We start from the raw sequence: 24859 nt of genomic DNA, 5'->3' as shown, positions 1-24859 counted from the left end.
GTAGACGAGATTTTACGCATTCTTTTAGTTGTTTTTAAATTTTACAGCATCGGATGTAGGTGATAAGCGTGTAAGTGATTACGTCTCACGGTTTGTGACATACAGAGAAGATCGCTACATGATTTTTTATTTGTGCTTTTGGACCTCAGTCTTTTTGATTTTTTATGTATTTCCATTAAATAAACGTATTTAGGACTTAATATGTATATCTACTTCGTTTTCACTTTACAGTTTAATTTCATAGAAAAATTGATTTTCTTACAGAAAAATCAATTTTTTTCCATCCAAAATTTAATTTTTAGATGTTTAATATTGTAATCACAAATTACGGCCCTTAATACTAAGTATTTCGTTAAAAAAAAATTTAAATTATATAAAATTTTTGTTCTCTTTGCTTTAGCTTCCATAAACAATTTTAGTTCTTCAAAAATATTGATGCCATTTCACAGATTATCTTAATATCTTGATACTGATGTGTATGCATGTGAACTTCTAGTAAGGATGTCCTTCTGATTATCCTTATACACATGTTTGCATATACATATGTATGTAACGTTAGCTTACAATACTCGTAATAAAAAGTACTTGATATATTGTGTTCTTTTTATTTTTTTTTGCAATTTCAGTGAAAAAATAAAAATTATTTTTACCCACAGCTTAAATACACGAATAAATAAATGAATGAATTGAATGAGTATCTGATGACTGACTATCTGGGTGTCTGGCTGTGTATCCGTATCTTACTTATGTATGTGAGACTGTGTATGATTGTGTGTCTGTGCTTTTTGAAACATTGTATAAACCCAGCAGTTTTGGGTGACTATCTACTTAGCACTAGCTACTCTTGCTATGAGACTAGTTATTTTAACATATGGGCATTTTCTGGGGTCACGAACGTATGTTCGTACGGTTTTGATGGATGTCCAAGAATATAGAAAACAAAACTTTTCCAAGAATTTTTTTATTATTATCACCATATATTTTCCAATAAATGTCTTCAAATTTCCTTAACAAATAAGCCAGAAAGTATCGTCAGTCAAGCCCGACCATATAATACCCTACACTAATAAATATTTTCTAAAGTGCAGTAAAAAAAAATGAATGTCACTACACTCCAGATTACTTAGAGACACTAAAGTGACAATTGACTTCACTGTAAATTACTGGTGATGTATAAAGTAACCAATTAACATGATTTAAAATTACTGGCTATAAAGGATTTTTTAACTACTTGTAAAACTACTGGGTTCTGTTTAAATGTTCTGGATGGATATAAAATGTTGTTGCTTGATTTTTTTATTTTCTTGTTTTTTTTATATTATTATTTTTAATTCATCTCAATAATAAAATTTTTCCATTAATTTGATTTTACTTAATTGGGGTTGTTACTCTTTTAAAATCGAATAAATTTTTTTCATTTTACGAGTCTGTTTGGCTGCGTGTGTGGTTTGCTTTTAATTTTAACACGACTCAGGAATATTAAAATTTAATGCAGTTGGTTGATGTTTTATTTGTCAAGAATTACGTGAATAATTTTCATTATTTATTTATTAAAGAGTTTAATGGGTGAACTTTGTGTGTCCTTTAAATAAGTTAAATAAATAATAATGAATTTTCTAAAAATAAATGTGGTCCCAACAATTTGCAGAATTTTTAGTAATCAGCTGTATTTTTATGCAGCTTGTATTTCATTCCACTGCACTAAATATTTTTTTTCAATATAATTTTCGAGAAAAAAATCTTAATATCTTATATTTTGAAAATAAAAAATTAAATATTCTCACCACTTTAGGCAATATTCTTGGCCTGTGATAAATATAATCATTATTAAGAATGTTTATAAATGTTTTATTCATTTACATATTTATGCTTTTTATTATATTTAGTTGAAAATTAAATTTAAACAAAACACACTTTCAAAACTTTCAAAAACCATTGCATTCTTAGAAATTGTATGCATAAAACAACCAAAAAAAAAACAATATTTCATGTTTGCTGTTTTTAAATATTTGTTTATTTTCCAAAAACTTTAATAATAAAACCATTCAAAACTAATTTTAATTTTAACTAAACACTGCACTGTGGTTCCTTTAACACATTTGGTTGAGCGCACACCTAGAGAACAAACATAGCTGTGCATGTTTACTGTAAACATTTCAACATTTTTACAATATTATAGTCACAGTAATTATTTATATGATTGTGGTAACCATAATATGGTAAAGTTAAGACTCACATGGTTGTTCGAATCATATATATGATTGCAGCAAATAAATGTTTATGGTAATCATATTCATGATGATTGCCGTTGTCAGAAACATATACTTATTTACTGCAATCATATATCGATTATGTACTACAACCATATTATGGTTACCGCAATCATATAAATAATTGCATTGACCAAAATATTATTTAAAAACTTGTAAAAATATTGAAATGGTTGCAGTAAACATGTACAACTATATTTTTTTTTCTCTGAGTGCATGAATGACCGCATTTCACAGCATTAGTTGCCTTCTCAGCTTGAGTCGAAGTTTAAAAATCAAATGAGAATAAAGTGAAATAAGATCTGAGACAATTTTATTTTATATTGTTGTAAATGTTTTACTTTAAAATTTACCATTCGATTGATATTTTCATTTATCTATTAGAAAAACTTTGTTTTTTAAAAACACAAACTCTATTATTTAGGTACGTCTTTTATGATTTTGAATATAATCAAAATTCTTGCAAACCACAGTACACTCTTAGTATCCCAGCAAAAAACTCAACTGCAAAAAAAATTGCTGCACCATACAGCTTACCAAATGGTAAACAAATGCATTGAAGAAAAACGAAGAACTGCCAACTGCTACCTTACTAATATGAGGAGCCGCAGAACAAAAGGTACTTTTTCGAATTTTTTTACAAATTTATTTTTTGGTATTTTTATAATATTTGAGTTGAATTCTTCCAGAAAAAATCAATTTCCCAAAATTTTTAAACTTTCAAAAAAGTACCTTTTGTTCTGCGGCTCCTCATATAGAGTATCTACACGCAGAAAAAACCTGGTTGAGATTAACATAATCTAAAAGCAACATATTATGATAAGATTTAGTCGTAATATCATTGTTATACAGGTAGGCCTCCATTTACGCGGTTTCTTGGGACCAAAAAAATAGCGTGTAAATCAAATTCACGTAAAACGAGGTTCTAATTTAGAACGAAATGCTTTTGTGGGGCCAATAATTTTTTATTTCGCGTAAAACAATACATCAGTCACATAACAAAAAAGAAATTGGGACCTAAAAATCGCGTTAAATAGAAAACACATATGTACATACATACAAAAATATCGTCACCTTAAATGAAAGCGGACGTAACTACACAAAAATTCAAAATCGAGTTTTTGATTGATTGAACAATTGCCAAGAATACTCTATTATTATTGATTTTATAACGTATCCTGTAAAAACAATAAAAATGTAGTTACGTCCGTTTGCAATTAAGGCGACGATATATACTTTAAGTAAACTTATTTGTACTTTTAAAAACTTACTTAAAATAAAAGTGAAGTAGTTAATCGAAAATTAAGGAAAACATTTCAATTAAAAAAACAAAATATTCTAATACATAAAAGAGATCAAAACATAACAAAAAATTCATAAAAATAACGATGTTTTCAAAAAAGATATATGTTATTCGCTTGTGTTTTTTCGTTTCTTGTTGTTTGTTGCCGCGTTATATAAAAAAAGTCGCGTATTTGAAAAAATGGTTGCTAATTTCAGTTCGCGTTATATCGAATTCGCGTAAATAAAGTACCGCGTAAATGGAGGCTTACCTGTACTTGATCATTATATATTCAGAAGTAATCATATTTAGCAGTTTTTTGCCTTACTTTACAGGGCAGCTGTAAGAAAAAATAAATGCAACTGTTTACAAAATCAAAATATATTTTGCTGGGAATTGGCTATATTGATGTAGAAAACTACATAAAAATATTCATGCATGTATGTATGCATTTGTGTATATGACCGTACGTGTGGTTCCTTTTCATATTTGCTGCTATAATTTCGGAGAATAGAAAAAAAAAACCAAACAACTAGAAAGTTTTTTAATAAAATGTAAACACAGTATGAGAAAAATATGTATTTAAGAACAATAAAACAACAATTTTAAAAATAAACGATATTGTATCATAAAATAAGTTTAACAAATAAAAACAGCAACAAAAATTACTCAATTGCATTTTAAAGAGTTAAAAGCAACTATACAGTTTAACATTCGTTAGGTTAAGATTTGAATTTTTTAATCAATCTGTCTATAGTTGAAACCAAAAGTCGACTTTTCGAGTTTTTTTGATATTTAAAGAGTCGAACTTTCGACATTTTAAAATTTTTGAAAAGTCGACTTTTAGTAATTTCTGAAAACTTTTTTCCACAATTTTCTACTTTTCGAATATTTTCAACATTTTACTAAATTCCCGTCCCGGGAATTCCGACTGTCGGAATGGGAGTAAATAAAACATAAATATATGCGTAAAATTATTTTCATTTATGTATGTATTTGAAGTTTCAGTTTTATATTATATTTTAAATAATCCTTTAGCTCATTCTTTTAATTTTCTTTGTTGTTATTTTTTTTTTTTAATTATTTACAGCTTTTTAGCTTTCATGTCTTTTTTTTAGTTATTTTGTTTGCCTTTCTCCCAAATGAACATCTCGGGAATTATTAATTTACTTAATAATGCCTTGAGGGAACTCTATGCTCATACAAAATAAGTAAAAATTTACTCTGCTGAGTTAAGTTAATGTGTTGTATTCATTTAACATTTAATCTAATCTAAAGTTTTGTGTTTAACAAAATATTACCACTGCTACGAATAGTTATGTGTGTACGAGTATATTTATATTCGTAGTTAGTTTTTATTAACCCTATAAAAAAGGGTGATTTAAGTTAATCAAAAAAAATCATTACTTCCTACATTACTCAGTTATAACTGGCTGTTATTTCCTAAATTACTTAAAAGTGGATAACAGTGAAAACGTGAGACTAAGAATTTGTTTGTATGTTTTAAGAAATAGTTGAAATTTTCGTGAAACTTTAATGACTGAAGGTTTAAACAGATATTCAGCTGTGATCCATACATCATTTTTAAACATTACAGTTCTTAATCCAAATTATTACTTAATGGGTTAATTGTAAGAATTTGTAATGTATATATTTAACATTTAAAAATTATTTGAAAACTTAAACGAACCAAATACAAACAACAAACTAAATTCGCGTGTTTTTTATTAATATGAATTGTTAATTAAGATAAGTGTAGAGGATTTACATTTTAATAAGTAATAGAAATGTACATTAGGGTGGTGCTCATACTGGACTTTTTCGTTTTTCGCTGCTTTCGCCAATTGCAAAATTCCAGAAATTGGATAACGTTTTGAGGTTTCATATTTTATTTAAAGATTTAAGTTTTGGGTCAAAGTATCACTATTCTCAAAATTAAAATAAAATCATAGAACAATAAAAAAGTGATGGCCCTTATCATCATAATGTAAATACATACAGAATTACATACTTACATTACAGAACTACATATGGGCAATTCCATGTCATCGTACGTGAAATTTGTACGCCTATAGAGTGGAATAGATTTTGCAAAAATAAGAGTATCTGAAAAATAATTTGGTCTTTATGTTCTATTCAAAAAATAATAAGTTCTTTCGAAACATTTCTGTCCAAAATATCGAGCGAATTAAGGGTATAACATACGTGACATAGAACGAAAGTAACTTGGATGTCATGTAGAAATATTCGAAAATTTTCGAATCGTGAGAGGCGTTATGTTTTCTTTTAATTTCTTACACTAAACCAAATATTTTAACTTTACAATCCGTCATATTTGAAATAATAGAAAAAAAACAATCAGAGTCAAATTCATTTCCTCCTACATGCTTACATATACATATTTAATTTTTAAATTAAACTATTAAACTTTAAACTATTATTTTTGCCCTTAACATGTTGTAATAAGCTCTAAATACTAGGGTATTCAATTAATCGGGTTTCTGATTTAATCGGTTAATCGAGCAAATAATTAATCGAGGTTTAGATTTATTCGGTTAATAATCGGTTAATTTAAAATTATTCGGTTAACCGAATAATTTCTATTTTCATTTTAAATTGAAAACAACGAATTTTGTGTACAAAAACATAAAAAACAGCAAATAAGGTATTTGAGATCATTTTTGTAAACAATCGCCTATTTGCTGCAACAACGTCATAACTCAAAATCCGTGTTTTATGAACTGAGTAATACAAAATATGCGCTGTTCTATAATATTTCATATAGTTTCATCTATTTTCAAAAAAGTTTCAAAAAAGTGAATTATTTTTTGTGTGAGAGTGTTTTTTGTTGTAAACATCAAAATTAAAATTCATGTTTTCTTGTATATTTGATAAGTACAAATTTGGGTTAAATACAGATTAGAAAGATATTAACATCTACTATTTATATTTCTGAAATCACATGATTTGTTGAAAATTTATTTAAGAAATAGTAAAATGTCCTAAAATATTCAAAGATGTTTTTCTCGAAACGACTTTTTTTGAATTATGACGTTGTTGCAGCAAATGAGCGATGTGTGAGTTGTTTAGGGTTTTAGTGAGATCTTCTGAAATAATCTTTATAAAAATAATATAACTTTTATAAACGATTTTTTCTTTAGATTTAATTAAACTTTTCTTGGAAAAAAACTCTCTCGCTGATTGTAAATGTTGGAGAAATCGAAAGCATAATAAAGAAAATTCCTTTTTGGATTTTTTTAGATTTTGATTAATTTAATAGTTTCGTTTAGTTATGATGAAACACTCATCAAAAAAAGTTTCGTCTGTACATGGAAATACAAAGTTTCAAATAGATGTAAATTAAATATGTCAATTATTATACATACTCACTAATCATGTTTATTGGATGTTCAAAAATATCTAATTTTAATTTGAAATTTGTATTTGAATTGAAACGGAAAAATAAATACACAAAAATTTATTAAAGTGCAAAAAAAATAATTTCGGTTAATCGGTTAATCGACACAAATTAATCGGTTTATTTGTTATTTGAAAATCGGCAATTTCAAATTATTCGAACAGTTAACCGTCCAAAATTAATCGGTTTACCGATTAAGGGTTAATCGATTGAATACCCTACTAAATACTTTCACATAGCAACATTTTAGTGTTTTCTCCTATTCAAATCATCTTGGCAAAAAAGTTTCAAGGGTTTTTGTTTTTTCATTCGTGGTTGACATTCTCGTGGAATTGCCCATATGTCAACAAGGCTAATTTACACATGAAAAATATTACAACTCGAATACATAAACCAGACGACTTATGAAATATGGAATGGTTCAAAATCGACTACTAAATACTCCACAAACTATTACAATAGAGATAAATAGGGTGAATCCATATCAAAACGGATAGAAAACTGGATTTATCATTTTCGATATTAATACAATTTACCACACATATTACGTTTCCAAAGGGTTCCTCAAATCAATGAATTTTTCATCGGAAACCCATTTCATTTCAAAAATATCGCGATTTGAAGATTGAAAACTTTTTTAAAATTGTCTAAAATTATATACACATAATTGCCCATAACATTGAAACTACTCAAAGTCCATAATTTTTGACTCCATTTTAAAGGCTAAGATATTGTCCTTAAAATGGTGTGAATAGAATTGGTTAGTTCCAAAAGGTTAAATGTCAATTTTCGGGATATATATTTTAATTTAAAAAATATCAAAGGTCGCGGTGTTAAGAAATATTCAGTTAAGGAATATTCAGAAGTGGGCCTTACATGGTAGCTATGAGCAATTATGGACCAATCTCCATGAAATTAGGACAAGTGATTTATGTCTTTATGAAATTTATTTGGATTGCAATATTTTTATAATTCCGAAGTGGACCTTATATGGGAGCTATGGTCAATTATGTATTGATCCAAATAAAACTGCTAAATGTGATTTCCTTTCATATTGGGTGTATGACTTAAAAATGCATATATTTTAAACGCGATTTATATTTTTAATAATTTGTATGTCATTTTGAAGGCCACATATCTGTTGTTTATTCTCATTTAGTTACTGAAAATTATAGTGTAAACACCAATTTTTTTTTTTTGCTTCGAAAATTTCGATTTTTTTACCAACTAATCATCAAATGCGGAATATCATGCTTTACTTCTTTAAATTGAAAAAAATTGCTTTGATTTGAAAAAGATTGCACACCGAAGTTTACTGTGAATATGTTCCATCGGTTTCAACGAGCAGGAGATGGTTTGTGCGGTTCTGAAGAAGGCCAGCGCAAAAAGTTTGAAGGCCAAGAATTGGAAGCACTACTCCATGAAGATTGTTGTAAAACTCAACAAGAGCTTACAAAATCATTGGGAGCTACTCAAGCAGCAATTTCAAAACGTTTGCGAGCAGGATTCATCCAAGAGCGATTTTGAAAGACCGAAATCATGCTTGAACACTATAAAAGAAAAATCTATCCATTACAATTACCCGAAACGTAAGAGATCGCATGTGAAGCCTGGCCGACCGGCCGAATCGATACCAAAGCTGTATATACACGGCGCTAAGGTAATTTTATTTAATTGATGGGATCAAAAGGTTCCAATATATTATGAGCTGCTTCAATCTGAGCAGACCAGTACCTATAAAACTTATTTGTGAAGTCATTTGCGTAGATATAAATCAGATATTTATGACAAAAGTATACTATTTTGTATGGGAGCTATGTGCAATAATGGAGCGATTTCAACTGAGTCGATCGGTATGCTTTAAGATGGGTGCTGGACTAATACTATAGGGCGTATCATCATCAAAAACGCATAATATCCTCTCTACTATGTTGGTGTAACCAACATTTTAATATTTCCCAATCTTTCGTCGTCAATAGCAATTGTTTTAACAAAGTGTTATAAATAGCAAAAAAAAAATAACATTTTCTACTACTGCATGAGGAGTAGTAGGTAGAGCTTAAAAAACTACAACAACAAAAATTACTGCCTATAATCATAATAAAGTAAATATAACTCATACGTCATGTATGGCTCAAAGGATAAGTTCTAGAAATGTTTGTGTATATTGTTGTTTTATATTAAGTATGTTCATTACACACCTTTTAAAAAAGTTCTCTGAGCAACAAAAAAAAATACATTTTATTCTAGCAAAAAAAACACAAAACTGAGTTTGACTAGACGCGTTGGCACTAGTTGTAGTTGTAACATGTAAACAAGTGCTGGTTTTGAATTATACAATTAATGACGAATAATAGGGTAAACAATTGCGATATCGTTTAAACTGCTTACTACTCTGTCTACTGTAATATCGAACAACTCCTATTATAAAAGTGCATATATAGATTTGCAACATTCAATCTACTAATTACTGCCCAGAAAAAGCTGTATTTATATACCCTTCTCCATCGTGAGAAGGGTATATATAAGTTTGTCATTCCATATGTAATTTCCACAATATAATTTTCCGACCCTAAAAAGTATTAATATTCTGGATCCTTATAGATAGCGTAGTCGAATAAGCCATGTCCGTATGTCTGTCTGTTGAAATCAATTTTCTGAAGGCCCCAGATATCTTCGGGATCCAAATCTTCAATAATTCTGTCAGACATGCTTTCGAGAAGTTTCCTATTTAAAATCAGCAAAAACGGTCCACAAATGGCTGAGATATGAGGAAAAAACCAGGATAACCTCGACCTATTTTGGACCTATATCATTACTAGGGTATTCATTCGACTAATGATAGTTCGATTAATCGAATAATTTCTTACGAATAATTCGAACAATTTAAAAATGGCCATTTTCGAATAACGAATAATTCAAACAATTTTATGTAGAATAATCGAATAAAACGAATAAATGTTCATATATATTTAAATTTATTAAATTGCTTAAAATTTTTCATAATTCCAAATTTAAATAAGTAATAATGACTCACAAAAATTGTATTGTTTCTGAAATTCGACAAATAACTAAAGACAAAGGGACTTTCGATCACTGTAGATGAGTGTTCCGATAGATCCTTCTATAAATATATAAATATTACTGCAAGAAGTTACAATTCTAAAAAGAAATCTTTCAAAATTTTTAACTTAGGACTTGAACCAATGAAAATAAATGGTACGGAATAAAATATTTGTTATTGAGCTGGCGAAATATTAGAAGAATCGCAATTAATAATCAAAATTTTAACTTAGATTAAAGTTGAGTTGAATGTGATTTTGAAACGGTCGTCGAAAGTGATATTGAGGATGACATTTATAATGATTACATTGAAATAGATGAAGGCCATGATCTTAAAATATATGTATATAAGTGATGTTATTAACCGCTTACGTAAGTGTTGCAAAATATTTTATAAATCGAATGATAAACACAAATATTCCAAACTAACGTTTTGTTGCAAAAAAAGCATGGAGTTCGTCGGTAATAAACTTTTTGAGTATTTGTAAATGCGTCCATCATGCACTACCTGACTTCAAATTAGCGACGTTCACAGACAATTATATCAAACTTTGGACAGATTCCCTTTATTGTATAATTCGCCAAGACCACTTTATTAAGCAAAGATTCGGCAACGTTGATAGTGCTTTGTTATAAATAATTTAGAAATAGTGAATAATTAATTTACTAAAGAATTAGTTACTCAATTTAAAACCCGAATTAATGAACGACATAAAAAAGTTCTTAACACATTTATATTATATTTGAATTCAGGATCATGTCCAACTAGCTCAAAGTTTTTAAAGCATTGTTATGTAGATTGTTCGGGAATTAATCTGATCAGAATATTTCTGTTGAAAATTTATTGATGGACTTTGTTTTCGAATGTTTTTTAACATTATCAATACATGAATTGTTAACTTTAACGTAATTTTTTGTTTTCCTTTAACAATAAAATATTAAAAAACCTACATCAAAACATCATTATTTACTATTTAAAAAAATTTATATTATTCGAATAATTCGATTAATTTTAAACGTGTGATCGAATTATTCGAACAAGTTAAAATCTCTTATTCGAATTATTCGTTTTATTCGAACAAGAGAAAAATCGAATAATTCGAATACCCTAGTCATTACTAAGTCATTAATATAGATAATATGGATATCTAATGATAGATATTTCAAAGACCTTTGCAGCGACGTATATAAGACCAATGAGTCAAAATCGGAAAAAGAAATTTATAACACGAATTTTTTTTCACCAAAAAAAAATTTAAAAAAAGAAATTTTATTTTTCGAATATAAAAAAAAATTAAATAACAATTAAAAAAAAAATTCCAAAAAATTAAAAAAACTGGAAAAAATAATAAATTTTGTTTACCTAAAAATATTTAAAATTTGTATTTTGAAGTATAATTTGTTGAAGGGTATATAAGATTCGGCACAGCCGAATTAGCTCTCATACTTGTTTTTAATTTCAATAGTTTTATGAAATATGGGTAATATATACTTCACAAGTATATATTACCCAGCACTGGTCAATATCGTTGACATCAAATAACCTCATAAAAGAAATCCACTCGATCTAGGAGGCCAATTCTGAACACCGATAGGTATAATAGTCATAATTTCTTATATATTTACTTAATAATTTGTCTCAATTCCAACAGTAACATCACAAATTACTTGAAATATATTGTTTCATTTAAGTGACTTTTCTAATCTAATCTTAAAAGAGTGTAAGTGTAAGCAAGTAATTTTTAACTAATTTTCATTTTACGCACTTTGCTTTAATTGGTCATTAAATCTAATTGACTTTTGTTTGTAGAAATGCGTAAAGCAACAGACTTTGTTTGTCGCCGGTTGTATGTAGTACCATTATTGTCGAAACAAATGGTTGTTTGAAGATGTAGGTACGTAAGGTTTTAGTCCTGACTTAACTTTTTCTGTGGGTGTTTTTGTATCCTAATTGATGTGTGTATGTATGAGTATGAGTGTTTTTTGTTATTTTATTCTATTTTTTTTTGTTTCGGTTAACCATCAAATGTTTCATTTACTTAACTATAGTTTGTAGTTTATTTTTAGTGTTTTTTTTGTTTTAATTTTTTTTATATGCGGGTTTACTTTAGTTACGTCTGCTACAAAACCAACTTCCTCTTGGCGTTTTTGTTGGCAGCTCATGTTGCTGCCTCGTATGTACATTGAAGGTTTATTTTTGTATGTTTGAATGTATATTTTATATTGTTTTATAGTTTTGCCTAATTAAATATGCGTGTTTAGCCCACCACTTATGATGAAGTTAGAAATTGCGAGAGTAAAAAAATATAACAAATGCTCAGTGGTTAAGTCGCTGGCCATTTGAAATGAAAGTACATAAGTTAAATAGAAAAATACATAGTTTCTAACACATATAAAATTAACTGCAGATATTCATGATGTTGATTTGTGAGTTTCCTTGTTTTTTTTTTCTACAACTTTAATAATGGTCAGAATCGTGTTAAGTGGCACGCATTAATGGGAGGGACTTTATCATATTCCATGTAAAATTTAAGTTATTGAGATTATAACTATACAAGAATTTAATGTTTGTGATTAAAGGATGTGGTTTTAGAATAAATATTTTAACTTTTTTAAATAGAAAACCTATTTTTTAATATCTCCTATTTCCTTATTAACCGAGTCTTCTTAAATGGGTTGGAACAATTACAATCACAAAACTGCTATAAGTACCTAAATAGTATTTACTAAAACTCTATGTACATAGTAACACTCCTCGAAAGATTTATAAGACCAAAATCGTTTTTGTCGTAATTCGGCACCTATTGCCGCAATCATAAAATAAATTGGCGAGTATATTCTTTTAATTGTGAAAAACTTTTCTTATATGATAAAATGGGTTCCACTACTCTAACGGCTGGACTCCACAAATGCTCCAGGGGCGGTGCTATGGAGGCTTAAAGTAGGATACCTTCGCCATTTTTTGTTTCCCATCCGATTTTATCTCTTACAATTTTCGAGTTATAGGCTTTTCAAAATTAGACCATATCTTGATCCGCTTTTTTAAAATTACCAATAATATACAAAAGATTTCAGAGCAGTATCAATTATGGATCCAAAAATAAACGATTTTTCAATTTAAAAATTCAAAAAGTAGTATATTTTTATTTTAAAAAAAATTTCTTTAAGAACATATAACAATTTTATGTTTTTCTGCAAAGCATGTTTACGGAGAACATTTTGGCATACGTTCTTCAGAATTTGTTCCATTTTTTATTAAAATTTCAACTTTGGACCACATGTTCTAATTTATCCCTATTTATCTCCCAGCCCCGAAAGAAATGTGGACCCTATGGGCAAAATTGTAAAAAATACAATTTTTGGGATTTTTGCTCCAATTTTTAGGAATTGCGGGATTCCCTTTGAAAGTTTTTTTACACATTGTTATTTGAATGAGAAATTTAAAAAAAAAAGTTGAAAATTTCATCGTTAACAGTGCAATATTTTTGAAGGACGGAGTTTAAAATGGCATATTTTTGAATCTAATTGAGAGATTAACATATGGCTTCCACAAAGCATGTCCATTAGGGATATAACTATTGAAATTTTTTGCAAATATGCAAATTGGCATAGCATAGTCGGATAGAGCATTAAAAAGTATGAAAAACCACAGTATTATTTTTTTGCGGTTGTTAAAAAAGTTCACGCACCAAACGCAATAAAGTTTTTCATTGAATATTTTCAATTATTTCGAAATACAATATATTTTATTTTAATAATAACTGCGAACATACTACAAAAAATAATTTTTCAGTGAAAAAAAAATTTGGTTTATTTTAGAAATTGCTGTTGCATTTTGATTCCAAATGACATAAAAAAATGATTTTCATTACTTATACAACATTGGCCATCACGTGGTGGTATGCCAAAAATTTTGCCAAAATCAGTTATATCCCTAATGTCCATCTTACTCGGTTTGCTGCTGTTGTTTCCGTGCCTTCTCACGTAAGATAACATTGTCATTGTTCTTGGAGTATCGTGCGTTCTCAGGTGTTCTTGGGTCGATCACTGCTTCTTGAGCCTTCTTCCTGATCGGACATCTTCCTGCTGGTATGGCCGATTCACCTCCATTTTCTGCGTTTGATTTGCTTCAGTATGGGTTACTCATTGGTTATGTTCCAGAGGTCCGTGTTGCTGATGGTTTGATGGATGTATTGAAGAATACCTGAAATTGTTGTGTGATTGTGCTTGATATTAGCCAGACTTCAGACTATAAACATGCATTGAATATTCTGAGCTTGGTTCGCCCGGATATTTGCGGGTTTCAGATATTTGATAACATCAATTTATTTTATATGTGAGGTTTCATGTTCACTAATAATATCCTGCCCATTTTCAGCCAAATTATGTAAAATTATAAAAAAAAACTGTTTCAGACAAAGTTTGAAGAATCTCGCAATTTCAGTTATCCAGATTAGGGTGGACCTTAATAACCAAAGGTGGATTTTGGCCATTCTCAACCCCCAGTTTGGTGAACATTAGTAAAAAAATCATACTGAAAAAATTTTACGTAAATCGGTTGGGGTTACAACGTGCCGCCATCCCTCTGAAGTTTTGAGATACATTTACAAGGGGAAAAAATTAATTTTTTCCAGTTTTTGTAAAAATTTTGTCATTAAAAATCAGTTTTGCAATTTAATTTAAAAGAATAGAAATGTGCACATAATTGTCGTTCTAATGAGAAATAAAAAACAGAAATTGTTTAAAATATTTTAAAGTTATTAAAAATTCGACAGGCCATTAACGTGTCTCAGGCAACTAGAACAAGAAATGTAGGAACAAAATGACATATTTTGATAAATATTAAAATAAAAGCTCATTTTTACCTAAAATATATACATATTTACTAGTATATGCGTTTTTGTCTTCGTAGGATACCGTTTATTTGCAGGTATGACCAAACAAATAAAAAATTTTAAAAATTTTGTTAAACAAATTTCAAAATTTTTTTGATCATCTCATTGGGATTTATTGAGAAGATAATAGGGAATAAAAATGTGAAAAAATTATGAAAATATCTCTTATAGTTTTTCGTACATGCGATTTAAATTTTTAAATTTTCGAGAAAAACTAATTATTTGGCCATTTTTTTGCGAATGAGCTCTATTTCCTTACTGTTATGAATTACAAGTAAAACCTATTCAGAATATAATAGTCCAGATATTTCTAAATATACTCTGAAAGTCTTACTAAAATTCGATTTTTTAAATATGAAAAACGTAACCCTATATTTAATACAAGAAAAAATGGTTTATTTTAACTAATATATGCGTATATATGACAAAAACCATGTTGGTCTTATAAATATTTCGGAGAATGTATACAGTTGTGGACACACAATTAAGTTACTCATCTACTGTCGTCATTACTTTGCAAAACATATTAATAATTAAATAAATTCATTATTATTATTATTAATGACCAAAAATACTGCAATTCCGAATTATGTCTAATATTTTCCCAAAAAAATCCATATAAACCTCATTTTTATATTAAGTCATTTGAAATAAATTAATTTATTTTAAATTAAAATTTATTCTATTAGTATTATATTGGGTTTTTTGTACTTAGTGGGATATTCTCTGTTTTGAATTATTTCTGCACTCCTAGATTGAAAACAGCTGACCACTTGTCAGCAAAATCTAATGATTTTTCATAGATAATTTTCATTTGAAAATAAATTGAATGGTTAACAATGTTAATAAATAAAAATTAATTTATTTATTTAATTCCTTTGTAATTATTTAAATTTTTTAGATGAGTAAAATAATTGTATGTCCTCAACTGTACGATGTATGTATTACTAAATTTACAAGCATGTTCAACATGCAATCATTTTGTGGTTTCCTTTTTTATATGAAACTGAAATAAAGAGAATATAACAACAATACTTGTTCATACTTACCTACATTTTATTCCATTTCAGAACTCTAACATTTGGTATCAGAAATGGGAAGTTGAGACTTTAGATTTTTTGCTGATCCAGAACTATTTTTGTATTAAATGAACACAAAGTGGCTTGTCTGCAGAACCAGCACACAATAATCTAGTCTATCTGGGCACCCAAATTAATCTCCAATAAAATATGTATATCTAGACAAAATTCACAATGTTGTGTAAGTGATCTGGCATAATTTTACACCATTGTATAAATATGCAATACAAATACACAAGATTGTGAATTGTGCTATTATGTACTTTTTAAATGCCATAAATTTTTATAAAAATTTCAATAGAATAACATTTTCCATCTCTGCTTGTTAGTCGTAGTTATTTTTGGAGTAATTTCATACCAAAAATGTACAATGTTTTCATATGTATGGGCGAGATTGTGTGTCGATGTGTTTTAATCATTTGACAACATGTAAAATGTCATGTTTTTGTTAATTTCTTTAACCTTAAAGATACGAATATCAAAATCATACCAGACCAACAAAACGAACGCAAACATAAACACATTCACATAAAATTTAACAGTTCCCTGCAGTACATGGAACTAGTAAAGCGCTAAAGAACCACTACCCCAAGTTAAGCGCCAAACTAATTGCAAGGCATTTGACTGGCGAAAGTATGGCATGCGAGTGTCATTGAGCAATCACTCTCAATGAGCAATCACTCTCAAATCTCTATGATGTTATTAAAAAGACATACATACATAAGTGATACAAATTTCATAATTAGGGCATTATTTTCTAAATCCCAGAGTCAATAGAATTTTAATTTATTCTCACTTAGTTATTGAACATTATATTGTAAACAGCAGCGTTTTTTCTTTTTCTTCGAAAATGTCGAATTTTGTATCAACGAATCGTCATATGAGCAATTCCATATCATCTTACGTGACATTTGTAGTCCTATAGAGTGGAATAGATTTTGCAAAAAATAAGAGTATCTGAAAAATAATTTGGTCTTTATGTTCCATTCAGAGGGTACTATATTTTAAAATAATAAAAATTTCTTTCGAAATATTGTTGTCCAAAATATTGAGCGAAATAAGGGTATATCGTACGTGACATAAAACGGAACTCATTTTGAGGTACATGTAGAAATATGCGAAAATATTCGAATCGAGAGAGGCGTTATGTTTTCTTTTAATTTCTTACACTAAACAAAACATTTTTCCTTTACAATCCATCATATTTAAATAAAAACTATCTTTGGATGATTTTATAATAAATAAAATTTAATATCGTACGTGTCATACCGTACGTGACAGATTTTTCTCTTATAATAAAACAATATATATTCTGTAAATATATGTATGCAAAAACTAAAAAAGTGAATAGAATTTCATACAACAAGCTAATTGGAAGCCTATTTTTCGCCGCAATTTTAGCCTAAAACATTAAAAAATTAAATATAATCAGTTTAAACTATTATTTTTGTATTTACATTTTATTATTTTCTTCTATTCAAATCATCTTGAAAAAAAGTTTCAAGGGTTTTTGTGTTTTTAGTCGTGGTAGCGATTCTCGTGGAATTGCCCATATGCGGATGTTTTGCTTTACTTCTTTAATTTGAATAAAAAAGTGCCGCTGAAGTACACTGATTACGCACCAAAGCTTATGGGGAATGCGTTCCATCGGTTTCAACGTGCGAGAGATGGCTTGTTCGGTACAGAAGTGAAGATTTTCACACGAAAAACAAAGATCGCCAAGGCCAGCAAAAAATTTTGACGAGTCATTACTCCATGAAGATTATTGTCAAACTCAACAAAAGTTTTCAAAAACATTAAGAGCTACTCAAGCAGCAATTTCAAAATGTTTGCGAGTAGCAGGATTCTTCCAAAAGCAGAGAAATTGATTAATATACGAATTGAAGCGGACAGTCTTTGAAAGACGACTTTGAATGTCCGAAATGCTGTTATGATACTATTTGTTTCGATGTATACAGAACGATCTTTCTGGGAAATGCTTCACTTTGGAATAGAGTCTTCGAAATTAGCTTTATTTGTTCTTGCCCTCAAATGAGCAGTTCTTTTGGCTCGGAATCCATGTGTTGCCAAAAAGATAGGAAAAGGTTGTAGCTAACAATGGCCAATACTTCAACGCAAACGATAGGTTCAACGCAAACGAGCGAGAAAACTTTGCAAAATATATACCAAAGTTTATACCAAGTTTTCAAAATTAAAAAACGATTTGGTAGTAAATTAAATCAATGCAGAGCAATATAAAATATTTGTTGTAAAATTAAAATAAATTAGAATACAGTATTTAAGCTTAATGTGTTTCTGAGTTCTCCGCGGCCCTCTGGATTATTTATAAGGACCCCTACAGGGTTCCGGGTCCCCATTTGAAAGCCATTGTACTAAGAGTATGTGTTTAGACAAAAATCGGAAGACCCAAAGTCTATTTTATATGTTCCGAATTTGTATGCGTGTAACTTTTTATAGGCACCAGATAGCTGCATGAAACTTTTATATAATTTTTTATCAGAAACATTTTTCATGCCAAAGAATTTTTTCAAGTACTATCCGAATATAAAATTTCTTGACATACGGATAATAAATAATTAGTTTGTAATGTTTTTAAGTCCAATGTAGCCAACTTTGGGGAGCCCCCGATCTCAACTATGAACCCATTGAACTCCAAATCAACTGGGAAACACCTCAACTCTAACTAAGTACAACTTTATTAAGATATCTCCAATCAGTCAGGAGCTACCGAATTATTTTCAAAAACATTTTTTTCACAATATTAAAACAAAGGTCGCGGGACGATTACTTGCCGTTAACATTTCGTTATTATAGCAACGTTGAAGTAACTGTCTTTTTCTGCCTGGGTAAACAATTGCTACCTTTTAAACTGCAGGGTACTATATGTACGTATGTATGTATATTCATACTATATCCAAAAACGTATGTATGATTGAATGAGTATCCTGTTTAAGCAATTCACCTAAATGTTGTTTTGTTGTCATGAATTCCATGGTTTCAATTTTGTCCCTTCTCCTTTCGACGTTTGCCATTAAATAGATGGGTGTGTCTTTGGTTTTTTGTTTCTGTATAATTTGATTTCTTTTTTTATAATAATTTTGTTTTTAATTGTTAATTGTTAGTTTTTTTTCCGTATTCTTTTTATTGCATTTTGTTTTATTATTTTACGATTTGTTACTATTTATTATTTTTTCACATTCCTGGTGTTGTTTTTATTGTTTTTTTCTGGTTTTTATGATAGTGTTTCGTTTACGTTCATTATAATTTGTTTTTATTCTAGAGACCGCAAAACATTTTGTTACCATAATTTCTTACTTCGTCTACCACCCAGCGACGTTTGTGCTGTGTTGTGTTTCATTCATGTAATTAAATGTTTTACAAAAACAGAAAAGGAATAACGTAACAGAATGAATTAAATTTATTTTTATGTCTTCATTAATGCTGCATAAAAACAGTGTTTGTCATAATTTACCTTATTATCTTGATTAAACAGTTTGGCCATAATTTATACTGTCGAGTTGGGAAAGAGTATTTAAGAATGTATTTAGTAAGTTGCTGTGATTTGAGTTAAGTTATAAAAATGATGGTAAAACTGGTAGATTGGTTCAAAAATAATACTGGATCAAAATAATACATTTTTTTCAAACCTCTTATTGCGCTTTTTATTTGCACTTTCTAGATTTTCGTCTCGAATTATTCTCCATTATCTAATCATGTGAAATAACGATATTCTTAAAGTTACAACTTCAAAAACTCATAAGTATATATTTTTTGAAATTGTTTGCGGTATTAAAAAGTTATCTCTTTTACCTTTCAAACAGACAAAACTTTTTGAAAATCTGTTGGAAAATGATTATGTTACGGTAGGCACATTTTTCAACAAATTTTAATTTTCTTCATGCTCTAAGTATGTATATTATGAGGCAGTATTTTTTTTTTTATTAATTCACTAATACGAAGTGATCAAGATAAACTAAACTAAAAGCTGATCTGTACTCTATGGAACGTCTGCATAATTAGTTCGTTCACTTTTGTATCATTGTGTTATTATTATTCAAAATATTAAGGGTAGATGAAGCTAACTCTTTTACTTTAATCATTTGTTGAATTTCATAAACAATATAATTTGTTCGTTCAAAATAAAAATTTTCAATATAATTTAATATTTTTAGGTGGCATTATAATGGCTCTGCAACGCCACATTCAAAAAATATGAAATATTATAAAAATAAAATATAAATTAAAACAAATACGATGACAGGTCAGAAAGTCGGTGACTTTTTGAATTTCCCGCCTCTTGACAGAAAGGGCAACGCTGCTCCTGTCAACAGCCATCTGTCAGTCGAATCCTGTCATAATTTGAACAAGTTGCGTCATTTGGTTTGTGTTTTACAGCCGTTGATAGCAGACAACTTCGTGACGTGAACAGAAAATAGAAAAAAGTGAATTTCGTGAGCTCCTTAATCACTATTTTTCGTGTAAAAGAACCATCACTCATACCAAGGCTAATACCATGTTCACATTTGCAGAGTTAATCATCTCAACCGTTATTAAGCTCTAAACACATCAAAATCGAGATGATTATGGTTGCCCAACACCCGAAGTAATGGAAAAATTCATGATTTGGTGTTGACCGATCGAAGACTGAAAGTGCGATTGTTGAAGCCATAGGCATCTCACATGGCCAAGTGGTTTCAGTTTTGAAAGATCACTTGGGTATCGAAAAGCTTTCCGCAATCATGTGACAACTTTGTTGGAGTATTTGGCTTTGTTCAACTGCAATGTGGACAAGTTTCGGCTCCGTTTCATAACCGTGGACGAAACGTGGATCCACCACAACACACCAGAGACCAAACAGCAGTCAAAACAGTGGGTTACTCGGTATGAATTGGTCATCTAATATCTATTTTGATGACCTCGTCAAATCTTATTTTTTGGAAGGGATAAAGATAATGGAAAAACTTTCGACAAAGTGTATAGAACACAAAAATCAGTGTATCATTAAAAATGTCATGGATTTATTGACCCGCCCTCGTTTATTTATTCATTTTATTCGACATAAAATAATTCGAAGTATTCGTTATTCGCGAATGGAAACTTCTAAGTTTTTCGAATAATTATTCGTAAGAAATTGTTTGATTATTCGAACGAACTTTATTCGAATGGAAGCCCTAGAAGTTAGGGAAGAGAACAGAACAAACATAACTCATTCAATGATTGTTTCCTTGGGCATAAGAAACGGTCCTAGTTGCAACATTGTGATCTCCTATTAAGCGGCCAGTTGCAAACTTTTAGGTACTCTTTGTATATTTTAATACTGGTCACAAAATTTAATGAAAATTTAAAGAATTCACATTTATAACATAATTATTTATTAAAGTAAAAAAGAAAACATAACAAAACTTTAAATAAAACATATACTTTTAAATACCTATAACAACTTAAATAAAACAAAAATTGAGACATTGGGAGAATAACAGCAAAATTCCTTTTTAAACGAAAACAACAAAGAAATTTTAAATCTTCTTAAATCTACAAATACTGCATTTGCTTTCAACTGGACTAAATTTGACTGCCTTCATTAAACCCACATTTACCACCAGCCCTTGACTTTGTGCAAGACAGTTTTAAAAACTGGTACTTTAACGGGGAATGGGCGTGGTACCTTGATGGGTACATATTTCACCACCTGATAAGGTACCCGTTTCTCGACTGGCACGGGCACATGTTTCTCCACCGGATAGGGGATAACACGTTCAACTGGTATCTTCAATTCCTTTTCGACCGGCACCTGAACATTTTGAGTAACTGGTATATGGATGGGTACTGGCTTACTGACGGGTATAATGACAGCATGTGAGATGGGTATTTGGACGGGTTCACGAACTGGTACATGTTGTTTCTTGACGACAGGATATGGAACATAGTTGATGACATCGGGTTGTTTCTCCTGCTGCTGCTGGTGCTGCTGTTCAAAGTCATGCTGTTGATAGTTGGAAAAGTGGCCGGCCGAGGCAGAGGGTGGATAGTTGTTGCTATCATGTTCATGCTCATCTCCATATGACGAGGAGGTATCGGCTTCCGCATGTTCAACACTGTTGTAAAAGTTTTCATGCTGTGGTAGTTGTTGCTGCTGCAGCTGATGCTGCTGCTGGTATGGTTGATAGTCATGCTGGGGTGTGTATTCATTAAAAGCGGAAGCTGAATCGTAATGATGCAGAAAATTGCCTTCAGAGATTTTATCGTTATTACTGCTGGTAGAGGCACTATGACTAAATCCACCACCACCACTGCTACTGCCATAAGGTGTTGATGCTGGCTGTGAAGCAATAAACGATGTCGAAAGTTTACCAAAGTTCCATGATGGCAGGAAACCATCACTTCCGCCATTACTTGCACTACTACCACTACTACTACTCGTACCCATAGCTGCATTATGCGTTCCTGCAGTTTGTAAATTATAGATGGCCGAGTGTAAAGCTGCCGCATTAGCAGCACCCGTACTAGAATGTTGGCCATATGATGATGCTCCACCTCCACCATTATTGCCGCCTGCATAATCGTTTTCTTGTTGTTCTTCATAAATGGGTTTTGCCTCCGTGTACTGTTGATATTGGTGATTTGGCTGTTGTTGGGCTGCATCATAACTTGTACTTCTAATGTTGTGCTGTTGTGATGAACCCAAGAGCCCTGCGAGTCCATTAAATGTTGTTGATGCCCAGCCACCACCACCGCCACCGGTAGAAAAACTTCTTTTTATTTTCGAATTTACGGATGATGATGATGATGGATCTTCAATTTGTTGTTGATGGTCGTTGTATTCTTTCAGTTGCTCTTGCTGCTTTAGACCTTGAACTGTATGACGTGGCAATCGATTAACCATTCCAGTCATCATCGAGGGCTTAGTTATGTGGGTAAAACTGTTAACATCCATTTCCGTTACTTTCAATGATGACGATGAAGTTGCATCCACAGCAACAGCCATTGCTGCATAACGTGACGATGTTGTTGTTAATGATAATTCATAGACAATTAACATCGTTGCCACCAAGTACAACATTTGCTGATGCATTTGCAATATGATTTTTGAAAAATAAAAAAAAAAAATATGGAAAAACAGAAAAAGAGAAAGAAGATTATGTTTCATAATGATAATGATGATGATGTTGCTTATAGTATTGTTGTTGTTAGTTAAATGTAAATTTATGCTTTCATATCATGATGTTAAATGTGAATATTTGTGCCACCAATAGTTTTGGGAAGTAACAATAAGGAAAGTATTACAAATGACAACTCAATTGTTTTGCAATGTTGTTATTTATTATTTTAAATACTTTTTGTTTTTTTTGTTTCCTTGCTATTTTATAGCATCCTCTATAAATAGTTTTTTATTTGAATTCATGAAGCTTGTTGGAAATTATTGTTTTTATTAATGGAAAATTTTCTATTATTAGAAACATTTTTGTAATGTTTTTTGTTTGTTTATTGGTCTCCAGTAAATAATGAATTTTCCACGATTTTGAAAATTTTATATATTTGAAACGAAATTTAAGTCCAAATTCGTGAGGAAATTTTTAAGGGGGCTAGATGAAATAATAGATCCGATACCCACTATGGTGGTGTAGGGTATAAAAATAAAGTTAGTTATATCGATTTATTTTAGATAACACTGTAAAATAAAAAAAAATTAAGTGACAAAAAAAAAAGTCACGTGTATAGACGTTTTGAATGTTTACATCTGAATTTCATTTGAGGGGGGTTAAAGTTCCCCAACTCTGGTACATTATTATTGTTAATCGGCATAAGAAACCATGTGATCCTTATATTTTAGGTATAAAATGTGTTCAGCAAATTTATGTAAAATGTAACGGAGAACATTTTTGTAGAATATGTTAACCCTCTAAATCCTCTAGGCATGGGTCTTTTTTGTCCTTCTTTTAAAAAAGAGCAACAAACTTCATTAAAACAGGGATTTAAGGGGTCAAAATGTTTCGCAAAAATATAATCTGTGAAATTTTACTATAAGTCCCTGAATACACCAAAACGGAACATTCAACTAGAAAGTAAGAAATAAGACTTAACAAAAGAGAGCCTAGGGTTAATTTCGCATTTATTAAGAATTTCATTTTAAAGAACATTTTAGGTATAAAATGTATTCAGCAAATTTATGTAAAATGTTACGGAGAACATTTTTGTAGAATATGTTAACCCTCTAAATCCTCTAGCAATGGGTCGTTTTTGTCCTTCTTCTAAAAAGAGCAAAAATCCCTATTAAATAGGGTTAAAATGTTCCACAAAAATATTATCCGTGAAATTTTACTATAAGTCCCTGAATACACCAAAACAGGAACTTCAACCAGAAAGTCAGAAATATGACACAACATTAGGGTTAATTTCTCATTTATGAAGAATTTTATTTTAAAGTACCCCAAAAATTTAGTATGAAAAAAAATAGTTCAAATTTAACTAAAAATCACTAATATCTCTATTATTTTACCTTCGATAGCAAATTTCGATAGGTAGTATTCATTAATTAAATTTTTTTAGCTCTAGGCAATTGCACTTCATTACCATACAATGTTCAGCATGTTGGTCTCTGAGGTTCAGAAGTGAAGATTTGGACACGGTAGACAAAGACCAAGAATTGGAGGCATTACTCCATGAAGATTGTTGTAATACTCAACAAGAGTTTTCAAAATCATAGGGAGCTACTCAAGCAGCACAATTTAAAAACGTTTGCGAGCAGCAGGTTTCATACAAAAGTAGGGACATTGGATACAATGCGAGTTGAAGCCGAGAGACCATAAAAGAAGATTTTGTATGCCCGAAACGCTATAAAAGAAAATCGTTTT

At 29.9% G+C, this 24859-nt stretch overlaps 1 protein-coding gene across 1 annotated transcript; it reads right to left on the bottom strand.

Moving 5' to 3' along the window:
- Nucleotides 1-21508: 21508 nt before the first annotated feature.
- Nucleotides 21509-23079, bottom strand: LOC135953501 (transcriptional regulator ovo-like). The gene has a single exon (XM_065503436.1). The coding sequence runs from the start codon at nucleotides 23077-23079 to the stop codon at nucleotides 21601-21603; it is 1479 nt and encodes a 492-aa protein (XP_065359508.1). The 3' UTR covers nucleotides 21509-21600.
- Nucleotides 23080-24859: the final 1780 nt, after the last annotated feature.

Source organism: Calliphora vicina, chromosome 1 (genome assembly GCF_958450345.1).
Source record: "Calliphora vicina chromosome 1, idCalVici1.1, whole genome shotgun sequence".
Classification (NCBI taxonomy): domain Eukaryota; kingdom Metazoa; phylum Arthropoda; class Insecta; order Diptera; family Calliphoridae; genus Calliphora; species Calliphora vicina.
The sequence above is the reverse complement of the archived record's forward strand: the minus strand, read 5'-3'. Positions and strand labels throughout refer to the sequence as shown.